The sequence below is a fragment of the Thunnus maccoyii genome, chromosome 11, assembly GCF_910596095.1.
Source record: "Thunnus maccoyii chromosome 11, fThuMac1.1, whole genome shotgun sequence".
NCBI lineage: Eukaryota > Metazoa > Chordata > Actinopteri > Scombriformes > Scombridae > Thunnus > Thunnus maccoyii.
In genome coordinates this window covers 20,111,439-20,127,694 of record NC_056543.1, presented here as the reverse complement: position 1 = coordinate 20,127,694, position 16,256 = coordinate 20,111,439, and the positions used below count along the sequence as shown (strand labels likewise).

The 16,256-nt window shown below is 39.4% G+C and overlaps 2 protein-coding genes across 9 annotated transcripts; one reads left to right on the top strand and one right to left on the bottom strand.

Moving 5' to 3' along the window:
- Positions 1-238: 238 nt before the first annotated feature.
- On the bottom strand, positions 239-6,623 carry LOC121907579 (immunoglobulin superfamily member 3-like). Its single transcript, XM_042427215.1, has 9 exons — positions 6,578-6,623; positions 6,099-6,233; positions 5,165-5,539; positions 4,638-5,057; positions 4,064-4,468; positions 3,439-3,810; positions 2,019-2,390; positions 1,509-1,889; positions 239-620 (listed from the first exon to the last, which is right to left on the bottom strand). The coding sequence occupies exons 2-9, from the start codon at positions 6,166-6,168 to the stop codon at positions 424-426; spliced, it is 2,592 nt and encodes an 863-aa protein (XP_042283149.1). The 5' UTR covers positions 6,169-6,233; positions 6,578-6,623; the 3' UTR covers positions 239-423.
- Positions 6,447-14,904, top strand: klhl6 (kelch-like family member 6). Of its 8 annotated transcripts, none has more exons than XM_042427219.1 (10): positions 6,447-6,476; positions 6,640-6,680; positions 6,946-7,058; positions 8,388-8,713; positions 8,793-8,958; positions 10,639-11,088; positions 11,358-11,595; positions 12,091-12,293; positions 13,705-13,918; positions 14,104-14,904. In XM_042427219.1, exons 4-10 carry the CDS (start codon positions 8,457-8,459, stop codon positions 14,400-14,402), a joined length of 1,827 nt encoding a protein of 608 aa, XP_042283153.1. In that variant the 5' UTR covers positions 6,447-6,476; positions 6,640-6,680; positions 6,946-7,058; positions 8,388-8,456; the 3' UTR covers positions 14,403-14,904. The 8 variants fall into 8 exon arrangements, with proteins under 8 accessions (XP_042283153.1, XP_042283151.1, XP_042283158.1 ...); XM_042427217.1 differs by having other exon boundaries at positions 6,474-6,526; XM_042427224.1 differs by lacking the exons at positions 6,447-6,476; positions 6,946-7,058 and adding an exon at positions 6,485-6,526 and having other exon boundaries at positions 8,423-8,713.
- The last annotated feature ends 1,352 nt before the right edge of the window (positions 14,905-16,256 follow it).

Below are 16,256 nucleotides of genomic sequence, written 5' to 3'. Positions count from 1 at the left end.
CCCAGTCATGCTATGTTGTGACTTCCTCCGATCACGTTGCTGCATAAAAATGAATCTGTCATTCAAAGTAGGTTGCTTTGGGAGTGTAAAGAGTGTAAAGACACAAAGTCGAGCTTCTGCCTAGCTCGACTGTTCATGGCAGACAGTAAGAAGCGGGTGATTATGCAAAGAAGTTTTAGCTATAAAATGAAATGGCTGTTTAATTTTAAAGGTTTAATGAATTTTATTAATTCACAGAGGCAAAATTATTCACAGCTGCACAGAGAGTAAAATATCCATTTACAAACAGATTCACTTAAACAAGAAATATTGGACTTTGCTAAAGACAATTATAAAATGAATAAAAAACAAGTGCAACTATTTAAATGATAAAACATTATTGCATATAATAGATGACACATATAACAATACGGTCTATTAGGTTCAGGTCTCTACAACGGGTTTGGTGTTCAGAGGGTATTGCTCTGCCCACAGAGATTGGCCCGACTTCTTTTCTGACCCCTTGTCACAGTATTTCTTCAGCACCAGCAACAGAATTATGAACAGTGAGAAGATGATAACACCAATGAAAGCTCCCATCCAGATATCTGACTTGCATCCTGTGTCAGAGAGGGCGTCCCCTGCAAAGTAGACAAAGAGACAAATGATTTCACATGATTTTCAGTTGCTGCTGTTTGCTGAGAGACACTGTATAGACATTGACTGTCAAATATCCTGACTTTTCTACTGCAACCATCCTCCACCCTTGGGACAGGGATTCTCTTCTACCTCACAGAAACACAGGCCACTATCTGCAGGAACTGGCTTCAAGACTGTAAGGTTGAATTGGTTGGGCAAAGGGTGACTAAATCTTAGTTGATCTCCCTTCCCAAACCTGTCTTGTAGGGTTGAGTTTCGGTAAGCTGTGAATATGGGGTGTTGTTTAGTCTCCTCCTGCTAAAACCATGTGACCTAGAACTTAGATTCAAGGCTGGAATTTTTGGTGACATGAAACGAGATGGTGAAATTGTGGGATCTGCTCACATTTAATTTCACTTTTTCAACTTCAACTTTAGTTTATCCAGGCAAACCAATCAATGGGACTTAAGATCAAATTCCTGGTGTATAGTCAGACATGGAAGAAGTTGGGGAAAGGAGACAAAAGAGAGATTAGGGGGATTTGCAAAGGGCATAGACCAAAACACAAAGAAATCTGCAATACTTACAGAGACAGTAAAGCAGAACAAGTAGGACAGATGCACATTAGAAAGTAGACATAGCAAAAGACATAAACCAGAAAAAACCCACTAAGGCAAAAGATATGACTTCATCAATAGGGAAGTGGGTTTTTTGCTGTGTTGTTGTGCTCTACTCTTTCTTATCTAAATAAAGGTCATTGGCTGGAAAATGAGAGTGTGCAGAGAACAGAAATCCAAGTTGATCAAAAACTTTGTTAAATTATTGACAAAATGGTATGCACTAAATGTGGATGATGAGATGTGTTATGTGTTTAATGAAATCAAACTTACCAGGCTCAATCAGTGCTAGCTCGGTAGATTTGGAGACTGGCGGGAGATTATACCATTCACCACGAGGATCTTGTAGCCACTCTACCACCTCACATACATATGAGCCGTTGTCTGAGATCCGAGCTTGCCGAATAGTCAGCTCAAAACTAGGCCCCTCAGTGCGCCACATGCTGATTCGCTGTCTGTCTACCTGGGGCCCAAACGTTACTAAAGAATCCCGGTCGGAGCTTACAAGGCTTGTATTCTTTGCCTTTTGCTGGAGTACCCAGGTGACAGCATAGCGAGAGGACGTGTGAGCTAAGGTAATGGAGCATTTTATTTCTATGTCAGTGTTGATATTTCTTGTCAAGAGAGGGGTGGAGGTCAGAACGAGCCGGCTCACTGAAGGAGAGAGACAGATTTGAGACATACATTACATGGTGAAAAAAAAAGAAACAGAAAACACAGTATGGCTTTCATCCAAAACAGCTTGAGCAAGATGATATGTAACCTTATAAATATCAGTAGTACCTGGATTCTGCACCATGACAGCCAGCTGGTTGGATGGAGGCAGCTTCTTGTACGCATTCTCCATGAAGACAGACACTCCACACTGGTATTTTCCTGCCTCCCTGTGGCTCGCACCGTTGATAAGTAGATAGTGAGTGACTGCATCTCCTTCGTTTTTTACTTTCAGCTGGTAGCGATGCTGGTCTCCAGACCAGCTGATGGCACCATTATAGTGCAGAGTCAGAATGTTATCTAAGGTCGAGGCATCACGCTGTAGGCTCCAAGTCAGTGTGATTTGCAGGCGAGGCCCTTTGACGCGGCACATCAACTCCACATTTTCTCCTACAGTCACCATGTTTTTGCGACTTATCAGATTCACTCTCACAAGCGACTCTGTGACACAAATACAAAAAAGTAAACAGTGATGACTGAAAAGCAGAAGCTGGTGGTGCTCAAAATAAAGAGATGTGCGTAAATGAGATTTCCTAAGTGCTGTCTGTCTCCTGTCTCAGTTCAGCTCACGCTCATTGTCTCACACATCATTTCTCAATACCATTTCCTTCTCAAAAACAAGAAAAGTTTCATATGTCCATAATTATCAAGATATAGTCAAATTTACCATTCAAGCATTAAATATCACATATTTCTATGTCCACATGCTTGTATTCACATAACACTTATAACTAAAAGCATTAAGCAGTCGCTTTTAAGAAATAATATGCAAATTTATCCAATGAGGCACTCCAAAGATTATACTTTTGTGTTATTTCAACACATGCACAGTGACAAGACTTCAAGTCTAAAGCCGTGTAAGTGAACCCTGCAATATTCATTACACCCAATGGACGGAACAAAAAACATCCTTGAAATCTAGGTGGTTCTTAGAACTTTACTATAGTAGGGTTAAAAGTGTAAAGTTTGTGCTGAGGGTAATGCAAGGAAGGTTGATTAAAATCAAAAACATTTTTTCTCTGGGGAGCAAAATGCTTAACAATTTGTGCAATTTGGATGTCAGGAGAGGTGAACCCATGCAGCGTTAAAAGTGGAAAGGGTTCAAATGGAAGTTTGGCACTTTTGGTGCTAAAGAGAAGATTAGGGTATCATCAAAATATTAGGAATGATCTTCTGAGAATCATGAATTTCAATGGTAATCTGGCCAGCAGATCTCATCTGTACTATGGACTGGATGGATGTTCAAATGGACAGACCGATTAGCATCCTGTTCCTTAGCACTTCCACAGGTTTGGCAAAAATTGCTAAATGTGTGTTCCCATAGACTTTTCAAATACGGTGAAAATGGCGTTTTCTTTAAGAGTCATCAGACCATCTACTTGATGAGAAGGGTCCTGTTGTGTCAATATGCATATTTAACACTTCATGCACCTTGAATAATTTTTACTGTATGAATTTGTCAACATGGACAGAGAGCAACATATCATACCTGTAGGAGCCACTGTCACAGTTGCAGTCTTTGATTGGCTTTTGGTCTTGCTATTGGCTTTCCATTCAGACACAGTACACTGGTAGACACCTGATTCAGTGACTGTGACCTCATCAAGCTCCAGGGTGAAGGTGTCAGTTGCTGGACGCATTGCCTTTATTTTGCGATTTACAAACTTTTCCGCTGAAATTATAACACCCTCCTGACTCAGACCGATGATATCGGCGAAGGTGGTTGTTGATGTTGATGTTAATTTGTGTTGCCAGTTGATGGAGAGCTGATCTTTGACCCCCTGCACTTTACAGGTGAGATTCAGCCTGTCACCTTCGTTAACAGTCACAGTGCTTTGCATTTCAACTGAGAGCCCACTTTCTGTGATGAGACAAGACACAGGGTGAATCTATGTATAACAGACAGAGGGCATGAGTGTGTTGGACAACATAATATTAGATAATATAATAACTTCATTAATAGTAATAAAATTATTAATATTACTAATAACCTTGTGCTTTTTGAAACCTTCTTTATAGGAGATGAAATTAAAAATGAAAACCCAGAAAATAAACCCTTAATAAATGCCTGTGTATGTGTGTGTCAGTCAGTATGGGCTCACTTGCTGACTAACCTGTGGTTGAGATGCTGACCAGCTGGGAGCTGGAGTCCTGGGCTGCACCCTGTTTAAAGGCACCATCCTGGCCTCTTTCCTGAGGCCATGCTCTACAGATATACTCTCCCTGATCCTTGGTTCTGACAGGCTGCAATATAAGACTGTAATCTCCGTTCCCGATCCGGGCGGCCCTGAGTTCTCCGTCTTTTTCTCGACTACTGTACTCAGACCCAAAAGACAGAACGCCCGTAGGGCCGATGCGCGCCAGCTCAACACTTCCCCAGAGCCAAGCTACAGAGAAAAACCTTTCCTCCAGGTTCTGTGTGTCTACGTGACAGGATAGCGACAGCTCCTGCCCCTCCTGCAGAGTTGTCTGCTGTGCCGAAATTCTCACCACCAGAGACGCCGTGTCTAGCACCACCTCTACTCAAGGCAAAAAATAACACACACAGTGAGATAAAAATGCACCACACATCCTGTCAAGAAGCCACAACAGGAAGAGCAAAAATTTATGTGTTCTCAAGACTTATATTTTTGGTGCTATTTAACAGATAATATAAATGAAATGATTGATAATGATGCTTCTCCTAACCTTTGGCTTTGACATGCAGGGTAGTTTCCTCTGCATCCTTCTGTGTGATAGAGTACCAGGAGCGGTCTGGATCTTGGATCCACTCATCAGCCCGGCAGTATATCTTGCCTTCATCTGACAGCTCCACCTGAGTCATCTTCAGCCTGTATGTGGCCTCTCCCACTTTATCTAACATTATGAGTCCAGCTTGGTAACGCCCCTCAAACCCCCTGCCTGGACTCAGTGTGAAATCTCTGTCCAGAGAAATGATGGGCTGTGCGTCGTCCTCGTCAGCTTTACGGAGATACCAGGTGAGAGACAGATGGGTGTGCTGGACGGTGTTGCTGGAAGCTTGGCATGTTAAACTGAGAGCATCACCCTCATTATAGCTCAGTGAGGTGGAGTGAGGTTGTGATGAAACACTTAGGGAGTTGTCAATCACTACAGTACCACATCACAAACAGAGAAAAAGAAAGACGTAGCTTTACAATACATGAATCCAGATATATTGATAAATAGGTCTTAAGAGTAGAATGGTGATTGATTACCTTTGACGGTGGTCTTAACACTGTAGGTTCCATCATAAGTAGATTCCTCATTGACTGCAGTACAGTCATAATCCCCTTCATCATTTTTCTGTAGGCTTATTATTTTAAAGATGACAGAGTTTGGCGACACACGTTTCAGAGTAATTTCATTGCTTCTCACACGATCTTGATATATGGCATAGCCGAAATTTGGGTCATCGGTGCTGATGATGTTGATTTCGAAACTTGGCTTTTCAGGCTTGGAAATGCGAAATTGAAAGTTTTTTTCAGTGTTGTTATTGGTGAAGCCGCTCACATTGCAGGAGATGAAGAGTGGGGAGCCCACCACACGATACAGAGGACCAGCCTGAATTTCAGTAAGCACTCTGGCTTCTCCTGAGTGGAGCATAGATGAAACACAGATGTTGTTAGAAGTTTGTTTCAGTCATGTTACAAAGGTGCCATAACATTTAAGTTGCACTGTAGATTGCATGAAATATTAACTATTCACAGTATGTGTGAAGTATGTATTGTATAAGTAACCATGAGGACCAATACCTGCAAATAGTGGAAATGGTCTGTTACAGGGCATTAATTTCCATCCAAAAATTGCTGTTGCTTTTGTTTCAGTCTAATGATAAAATTATTTGTTTGTCTATATCAATTGAATTATTCCTTAAAATACAAGAACAAAACTAAAACATCAACTATGAAATGTTTCAATCAAATTTAATCACAGAAATCTTCAAAATTGCTTATTTCTTTTCTGTTCTTAATTAAGCTTAATTCACAAAAGATTACACTTAACATTTTCTATTATTATAATATAATTATTATTATTATATAAATGATCATTTATATTATTTTGTACTTTTTTGTCCACAGTTATACCATTTTCATTCAGCATGACCTCTCACTGGAATCCAACTCAACTGCAGTAATTAATACTACTTACCACAGTACCAGAGTAGACCCAGACAGCAGAGCAGGTAAACCCTCCAAAAGGATCGCAGGGAACACTTCATCCTGAGACTGTTTCAGAAGAAGGAACACAGTGTTCACACCATAACAGCTGTGACCGCCTGTCTCTCTACATGAAGACAGAGTTAGCCTATTAGAGTGGCTCATGCTTCCTGTAGGTACACCAAGAGGAAGTCTGAAATGTTTCCTGCATTGTACACACAGCCAGTTAACACATTAGTGCATGTGTTACAGACCAAAAACAATTACTTAAAGTGATATGCGATGTGCGCATGCGCGCGTGGTACTGCGTGGGTTTTTGAAGGGAAAAAGTCACATAAAACAACCCTGTTCTGACCTACATCAACAGCTAGTTAGTTATAACAGTTAGTTATACATCTGACTGAAAAATATACACAAAATGTAAATTAACAAACATTTATTTGGAAATAAGGTGGAATGCGCTCACTTTACCTCAGTGACACCTGAAGTTATGTGCAGTGAAATAACGTGATGCTCTCTGCTCCTTTCTGCAGCCGGCAGGTGATGTACACTCCATCAACATCCTCCTATGTCTGTAAGTGTTATGCCTTTAGAGCGGATTACATGTATTTATTTTATTTTATCTCAGAATAAAATATAACCTCTGTTTTTTACCGAACGCAGTTATTCATTGACTTGATCAATGCTTCCAATAAGCCGATCATACAGGAAGGTCATGGAAGATAAGGGGCCTGTGGTTTAATTGCGTTTAGAGGAAGCAGCAGGGGTCCAAGTCTGACCTGTTTCGGCAACTGATCAAATATTGAAACATGAACATTTTTGTCATTCATTTTGATTAGGTTTGAAATTGTGTTGTGGATCAATGAGACAATAGTGCCACATGGTGGAGAAGATGACAACATTGCCTGCACTGACTCTCACTGCAGCCTGCTCTAGTCCAATAATTGCAAAGGTAAATCCTCAAAAATGAAGTAACTGATAATAAAATAAGATATTTAGGAAATTAAGGTGATGTCATCAAAAGGTCATATACAATATGTACATTATAATACTTCAAACTACTTAAGAGAACTGTGCAAATATTTGTGCAGAAGAAACCCAGTAATCCGATGCAGCAACCAAGATGTGTGTACTATTTATAATATATGTATCGGTATATACTGAATAATAAATGCTATATACGGCACATGATAAGATATTAAAGTATATAGTGATATATATAAAATATGTACATTATATATAATATACACACAACAATCAGAATTAACACAAAAATATGAAATATATTAGTAAAAATGAAAATAATACCACAAAATAGCATGGCATCATATTATACGTACATATATATATATATATATATATACAAATATGAAAATATTGTAGTAATATAGTATTAAGTAACATAAAGCAATGTAATATACAGTATAGTGTTAGATATGTTACTACTACTTACACTTCAGTGGTAATAATAAAAATAGTGATATATTGTGGACAAGGAGCAGATGTATCATAGATAGCAATTTAAAAAATCTGCTACACAAATGATATTTTTCCAACTTTTCTCTAATCTTTGCTTGGGCAGTATAATTTCTTTCTTCAAGCCTCTGAAAAACTGCCTGAAAGGGGAATTACTTTGGAACTACACAACACAACTAAGACATATGGTACTTGTGCCAAGGGGTCACAAGTAGACACTACTTCACTTTAAAGTGTCATAAGACAAAGAGGTTGAGAACAACTGCATTAAGAGTTTAAGGGCCTCGCTCAGCGGCATCTGATAGGTGGTAATGAGGGAGGAGCATGTGCTACTCTTGGGGAAACAAACGGGCAACCGTCTGGTCTTGTTATTATGATAAATCTATCCCATTTAGAATTATGGAGTTATGTAAGATAATAAAACAGAAAAATCGTTTGTGTTGAAAGCATTTTGTGGAAACACAAGAACATATTAGTATACAATATTTAAAAATTTATTTGACATCAGACACTTAAATGACTTTTCTGTCCCAAGCAAGAGTAGATGCTGAGTGTCGTTATTGTTTGGTCTGTTGTATGAGACCTGGCAACTTGAGAAAAGAGGAAAATTGGGTTACTTAGGGGAAATTTACTCAGCACAAGAAGAGGAAGTGTCTAGACACAAGCATTGCTACATACGTGTTCTTCACAGAACAGGAATAGGAAGTATGAAGAGGACAGGAAAAAACAAATCCACATTTCAGAGCGACATAACAGTTGCAAGCATAAACCACAGGGTTTATTTTGTTCCTATTTACCAGTGCAGGTGCACCTAAAGTAGCTGCACGCTGTTCTTTGTAGTAGAGTGAGTCGCTGAAGAGCTTCTGGTGTGAAGATGAGTGACTCACTCGAGAAGACTACAGACTGTCCCTTGCCTCTTCTTGGAGATGACCCCAGCCCGGACGAGGAGAAAGGGAATGTGACGAGCTCGAGTGAGTTACATTGGGAAGATGGAGGTCTTCCTGTGGAGCTGCAGAAAGGGATGGAGACCCTACGAGTGAACAGAGAACTGACTGATGTGATACTGTGTGTTCAAGGACATGACTTCCCTTGCCACAGAGCCATACTTGCTGCCGCCAGTCAATATTTCAGGTAATAACAATCAAGCATTGTCGGACTCCATTATGATGAAACTGCTAGTTTTACTGAATGAATGTCTTTCTGTGTGTAGGGCAATGTTTTGCAGCGGTCTGAAGGAGAGTCACGAGGAGCGTGTTGAAATTAAAGGGTTGGACAGTGGGACGATGCGCTCTCTTTTGGAATATACCTACACCAGTCAAGCCCTCTTCACATTCTCAAATGTCCAGAGAATACTAGAGGCTGCCAGTCAATTCCAGGTAAAAACAGTATAGCTTTTAAATGACACAAACTTTTAAAAAGATACTTGATTAGTTCACTTTGCACGATAATCATCTGTGACACATTAAGTTCCTTGTCAGGCTGGAGCACATTATTAGTAGCAATCACAAACTTTTAATCTTAAAAATGGGTTGCAAGTAAAGACAAAAAGCTGTAATACCCTCAAAACATAAATCAACCAGTAAATAAAACGGTCTTAACTTGTTACAACTTTTGTTTAGTTGGGTGTAAAAGTGCATTATCAGCATGAGACTTGTAACGTTTTCTCATTTCGATTTAAGTATTACTACTAGAAGGATCATACTACCAAAATTTGTGGTTTAGAGACTTTAACCCAACAGCAACATTTTATTGTGTGTACAGTTTGGCTGATATTCATTGCATTTTGTGATTTATATTTGCTGTATAAACCAGCACAGAAATTATCTAAGAAAATCATACAAAAAACCCCCCAAACTATAAATATATGGACAAAAACGAAACAACATACCAGCACACATACAGTTTATATACATATGGATTAACATTTGTGCACATACACCCACATGTACATACCTAAACCTATGTTCAGATTTAAACATGCATATATTACATGTGATCACAAAGCTGTATACAAATATATCTGACTTTCAATAAGCCTCATTTCATATATCTTCAGTGTGGTCCATTAAGAGTCCTTATTATACTGTGCTCCAACCAACCCCCCAGTTTGATCACATACTGATCAAATGAAGCAACCTTGCCTATATAATCCATTCGTGAAAAGAAGGTTCTCCTCAACAAAATCTGTCTTCCCCTCACTATTCTAGTCAAATCTGAAGCTCGACACTGTGCTCGACCTAATATAGTCTATAGTCTATGATTGAAATCATTGATTCAGTGACAGAATTATCAGTTAGCACACAGAAAGAATGACAGAAATCACTGTAGGACAGAATTAGAAACAAAAAGCATCAGAAATGTAGAAAATGTATTTATTTATATTCAAAAAGGCATATTATATTACATTGATAATTTTTATCAATATCATGGCACCACTATAGTGTAGAACTATATTGAAAATCACCAAATTGTTTCCAACCTTACATTAAACAGTTTTTCTCCTGTTCACTGAGACAAACAACATACTTTAAAAAAAGACCAGTCGCTATAAGAGGGAAGTGAAAGTTGCCCGCTTGTTTACAGTCAGGATCAGTTTTCCATACAGGCTTAAATTAACTACACAGCTGTGCTACATAACACATGAGACAGGTGTCTGTGTACTTCTATTTTTGTGAGAAGCAATTTAAGTTTAAGCATTCTGGTTGGTCCTCGCTTCTTTGATGCTAGAATTACAATCAGATTAAGATTTAGGGTGCAGCTTGAGATTAAGCATGGACTGTTAATGTATCTGTTCTGACCCCATTTTGGACCTTCAAGAGAATTTTCATGTTGTCTTGTCAGTTTTTCAATGTGGCATACTAAAATGATTTTTTAAAAATTTATTTATTAAAGAAATTTATAGTAGAACTCATCAGTCTAAGAAATTTTGAAGGTTTATCTGTTCATCAACAAGGTCACAATCCCAATAGTGAGAAACTGTACATCTACATCAGAGTCCTTACTCCATTTTCAGCTAAAAAGAAATTGTAACGCATATGCTTGCTTGTTTCTTGTAGTTCCTGCGTGTGGTGGATGCATGTGCTGGCTTTCTGAGCAAATCACTGCACCTGGAGAGTTGCATTGGGATTCTGAATCTGGCTGAAAGTCATGCCCTGCTGGCTCTGAAGACCAGTGCTCAGGCCTACATCATTTCTCAGTTCTCCCAGGTAGTCCATCAGGAGGACTTCCTGGAGTTGCCAGCAGACTCGCTGGAGACTGTTCTGCAGAGGGACGATCTTGATGTGAAGTGTGAGGAGTGTGTTTTCGAGGCACTCATGCGCTGGGTCAGAGCCCGGCAGGACGAACGTTATCCTTTGCTGGCCAGGTTGCTTTCACATATACGACTGCCGTTATTGGAGCCAGCATACTTTGTAGAAAAAGTGGAGTCGGATGAACTGATTCGTCGCTGCAGTGAGGTTTTTCCTTTGCTGCAAGAGGCCCGCATCTATCATCTCTCCGGCAGGGAGGTCAGTATACAGGGGGGACCAAAATATGTCGGATATAAGTAGAGTTCTTTTACAAAATACTGGTCAGCTATTTTGGGAAACATTATACCTTGAATATATCTGAAAAACTTAGGCTGTATTAAAGATCTAAATGTGTGTCACTTTGTCCACCAGTAGAAAAAGCTTAAACCACCTTTTTTGTGGCTACCTCATTTTGTGATCAAATTATCTACTGTATTTTATTGTTTTATAGTTTCATGTGCTTTGTATGTGTGTATCATGTTTTATAGGTGGTCTCTGAACGAACCAAACCCCGTGTGCGGCACTTTCTATCTGAGGTGTTCCTGATTATTGGAGGCTGCACTAAAGATGAACGCTTCATTTCCACTGTCACTTGTTTGGACCCTCTCAGACGCAGCAGGCTGGAGGTCGCTAGGCTGCCAATGACAGAGTTGGAGGATGAGTCTCTAAACAGAAAATGGGTGGAGTTTTCTTGCATTACCTTCCGCAATGAAGTGTATATATCTGGTAAGAGATGCTGTTTCACACTTTCAGAAAACGGCTTAGTTACTGTAATATGTGGGGGACCCCTTATAGCGCAGATGAAAGTGAAACAGTTGCTCAACTACTGAATGATCAGACTGCCAAATTGGTTTTTACATTGAAGATTTACAGAATTCCTCTATAAAGCACTTTCTAGATGAGATATTGAAATAAATGTGGCTTCTTTTATTCAAATGTAATGTTGTTCTACTCAGTAAACCCACTGAACAAAACAACAGGAGGATGTGACATCATCTGCAGGAGTTGTGGTTTTTACATTTCCCAACTCAGGAACTGACACCTCAGTTATGGTGGTTTCTGTAACGGTTCAGCAACATGTACACTGTGCAAATTAAAACTGGGTTGTGAGATTTTACATTTTTAATCAGAATGATAATTTTGTCAGGCAGATTCTGTGACACATTAACCTAGTTTTTAGTCTGTAGGTGACTGCTCTCTCTAATGCTCCTGTTATTTTAGGAGGTAAAGAGACACAGCACGATGTTTGGAAATATAATGGTGCCCTGGACAAGTGGATTCAGATAGAGTCCTTGACAACTGGCCGCTGGAGACACAAGATGGCAGTCCATGGGGGGAAGGTGTACGCACTGGGTGGATTTGATGGAGTTCAGAGACTCACTAGCGTAGAGGCCTATGATCCCTTTCACAATCGCTGGACACAGGTAAACATACAAATATTTTATATAATAGTGGCACTTATGTGTAACTTTGCACCAAATAATTGTTAAAGAAGATATAATTAAGCTATATAATTTTTACATTGACTCTGCAGTTCCCCTCAGCTCTGTGGAGAGACTGTAAGCTACCTGCCTTTAGCATCAGATGGCAGACAGACAAAATTGGTGACTAGCTGATGCACATAGTGGAGCATTTAGCAGCTAGACATTCCCTCAGGAGTTGGTAGAGCCTAAAATAGAGCTAAAAGGAGAGTGAATATAAGAATTTTCATTCATCAATTGGCCAGACACATGACTCCATATAAAGGCTAATGTTGGTCTGTCTGTGTCTGCTAGATGTGTGAATGGGAAACTGTTTGCTAACATGGTTGCCACATCAAGTTTATAAGGAGAGTTTGTGTTTTCAGCTTGGTTCTGCTGCCCCCAACTGACCTAAAAATCAATTAATGCATGTTTAAAGGGGAAATGATGTGCTTTTTATGGTTGTCTATTATTTATAAACTGTTATGATGTCGGATATCTATGTTAAACATGGTCAAAGTTCCAAAACTTGAGGTTAATGTATTTAGACATGCTCCCTGCAAGTCAAATGCTAAGGCTTCAACCTGCCCTGACGGCTTTGTTTGCAATGATGCATGCCCAAAAACGGGTGTCCATTCCGTAGCCTTGCTTGCTAAGGTTGTTGCTAAGGTTATTCCATGTGTTGTTTGTATTGTCCACTCTCATATTTCGGATTGGATTCTGTCTCAAATTTGTATAGATGTATTTAAGAAGTTGACATTTCAAGTAAAGAACGAGAAAAAGTACTGAAATCCTACTATACTACTACTATACTATACTACTATAGTTTGTTTCATGGTTTGTTGACGTGGCCCCCTGAGTGGCCAGAAGTCAGCCATGACACAGCTTCCAGCTAACCAATCAGAGTGGGCTCATCTGGAGGGTCGCCTTAAAGAGACAGGAGCCTATTTGATGCAGAGGCTGAACTGAGAGGCTGTGCAGAGAGTTAGTATAAGATAAATAAGGAGTTTTTGGAACTGTAAATCATGTAAAGATATTCCAGTAGAGCCCCAGATTAAAACTATAGACCTGGAAGTGTGCATGATATGTCCCTTTAAAGATATCATTTGGTCTTCTAAAGGTCATATACCCCTCAGCCAAAAGTTCAGTCTTTCTCAAAACTGGAAGTTATGTCCTCCTCAGACACTGGATTGGCCCCATACCATACTCATTAATTTTGTGCTATTATTGTGTACATGAGGTGTTATGTAATGTACATCCAATGCTCCATAGAGCATACTGCTTTTAAACACTATACTTCACATATTTACCTCTATGTTTCTTTGACTGTACTTCACATCATGCCTTACTGTCATTTTGGCTGTGCTTATTGCAGGTGGCACCTCTTGCGGTAGGTGTGAGCTCCTTTGCTGCTGCAAACTTTGACAGATGGATCTATGTGATTGGTGGTGGGCCGAATGGAAAGCTGGCAACTGATAAAGTTCAGTGCTGGGAGCCTGGAACAGAGTGCTGGGAACTACGGGCGCCCATTCCCATCGAAACCAAATGCACTAATGCAGTCACCTTCAAGAACTGCATCTATATAGTTGGTAAGTTGGTGGCTTTAAATTTGGACAATGTTTCTGTGTTTACCTTTGAGAATACATGAGAAGAGTTTCATCCCAAATTGAGAGACAGGCTTTAAAATAAACAAGAGTAATGACATATTTAGTGAAGAATAGATATGTTTATTTTTTGGGAAACTTATTATGTCCAATTCTTTGTCTGCTCCCAGGCGGCGCCATGCACGCCATGTACTGCTACTCCCCTCTGTCAGACTCCTGGTCACTTGTGACCCGTCTTGGGGAGAGGGCAAGCTGTGCCATTGCTGCCTGTAGCAACAAACTCTTCATCACTGGGGGCCGGGATAACAAGAACCAAGTCATCTCCACAGTGATGTGCTGGGATGTTGACCGAGGAGTGTTGACAGAGGAGTGTGTTTTACCTATGGGAGTGTCGCACCATGGCAGTGTGACACTGATGAAGTCCTACACACATATACACAGGATAGTACCTACTCCAGAGTGCCAATGACACAGGCTCCAGCAAACAGGACATTATTGTTGCTGAGAAGGCAACAATAACACATGGAAAGAAAAAAAGTGTTTAAAATAAATGCTTTTACCTGCATTACAATGCTCAATTCATGTGAGTGGACACTTTAAAATATTAGTCAATCATTGAGTTAAGACTAATATAAAGACATGAAACAATATCATAGTGAAGCAATAATGTTGTAATTATTTCATAAATATGTTTGAAAGGAAATTAAATGGAGTACTTACAAAAATGGTTAACAAATAAAGACTGAAACATCAGCTAAATCATGCAGTCATTCAACACTAGAGATAGTCCTTTCTTCTAACCCATCAACAAAACCACAATGTAAGACCCGATCCAGTATCCCAATCCCTCACCTATTTATACTTTAACAGTATGATACTATACTCTGAGGAAGGCTTTATGCCGAAATATGTCAACATATTTGTCAGCCTATTGATTATGAATAAATTAATGTAAAGGACTGATACATGAAGTGATTCTTTTTACTGTTTTTTTTTTTACTATGGAGTGCTGCCTTTTTTCCTGACTTTGTTCTGGAGAACATTGTGTGATACTATATTATTGGAGCAATATCGTTTAAACTTGATTTGATACTGATAAAAATTAATGTAGAGCAATAACTGAGTGTCGAATTACAGATCAGTTAACATGCTGTTTCTCGGTTTTTACAGTTTACTATGGTAGACATTGACATTAAATCAAACATGCTAAACAAAGAAATGTTGCTGTCAGAATGGAATATGAGGAACCAAACCAAAAGCCCTGACACCTGGGGCTTTTGATTCACAACACAAACACTCACACACACACACACACACACACACACACACACACACACACACACACACACACACACACACACACACAGCTGTGTTTTCATCACTTCAGAGGACATAACACTGACTTACATTCATTTCCTGGAGACTTTCAACCTTAACCATAACCATCACATACCTAACCTAAATGAGGAATTCCTGGTAAACACACACACACACACACATACACACACACATATCAGACCCTGGTCACTTTTTGGGACATTATATAGACGTACATTCATTTCCTGGAGACTTACCCTAACACTAACCATAACCACTACTTGCATAATCCTAACCCCTACCCTAACCTTAACCACTGACTCAAAAATACGCTTTTTCCCAATTGGGGACTCTGCTTTTGTCCCCAGTTGGACAAGCTGTCCCCAATTAACTGGTCCAAAGTCTGAAATTTGTCCCCAAAAGTAGCCTATGACAGACCATACACACACAACAGTCTTTTTGTCTGTTACTGCTCTTCACTGCTGAGCTTGATCTTGTCTGTCTTCCTGTGAACACTGCCATCAAGTGGTGAACATAACTCAAGAGTTTCGTTCTATTCAAATTGCTTTCAGTCAACCAAACAGACCACAGAAAACACAAGTTTCAGTGTAGGAGACACAACCATGATTGTTTATTTTCGGTGGTGTCTTGAAGTCCTGAAACATTTCCATGAACACATATCTCACATTCCTGTAGCCGACAGAATGAGAAGAGGAATATCCTGTATAAATACCAAGGTCAATGTCCGGTATTTTCAAACTAAATCATATGCTATGACCACTCCAGTAAAAAAAGTAATTAAAAGTGTGAGACTAAATATGAAATTTCTTAAAAAGGAAATGAATAAACAAAACTATGCCACATCTTTATAGTAACAAATGTAGCCTTTTAGCGCAGACTGACAAGAGAAGGATTTGAGGTCAATGTGGAAAACTATGGAGATAAAAACACTCGAGTTAGCAAATATTTGTTGTAATTCCTATATATTCCATGATATCCAAGATTA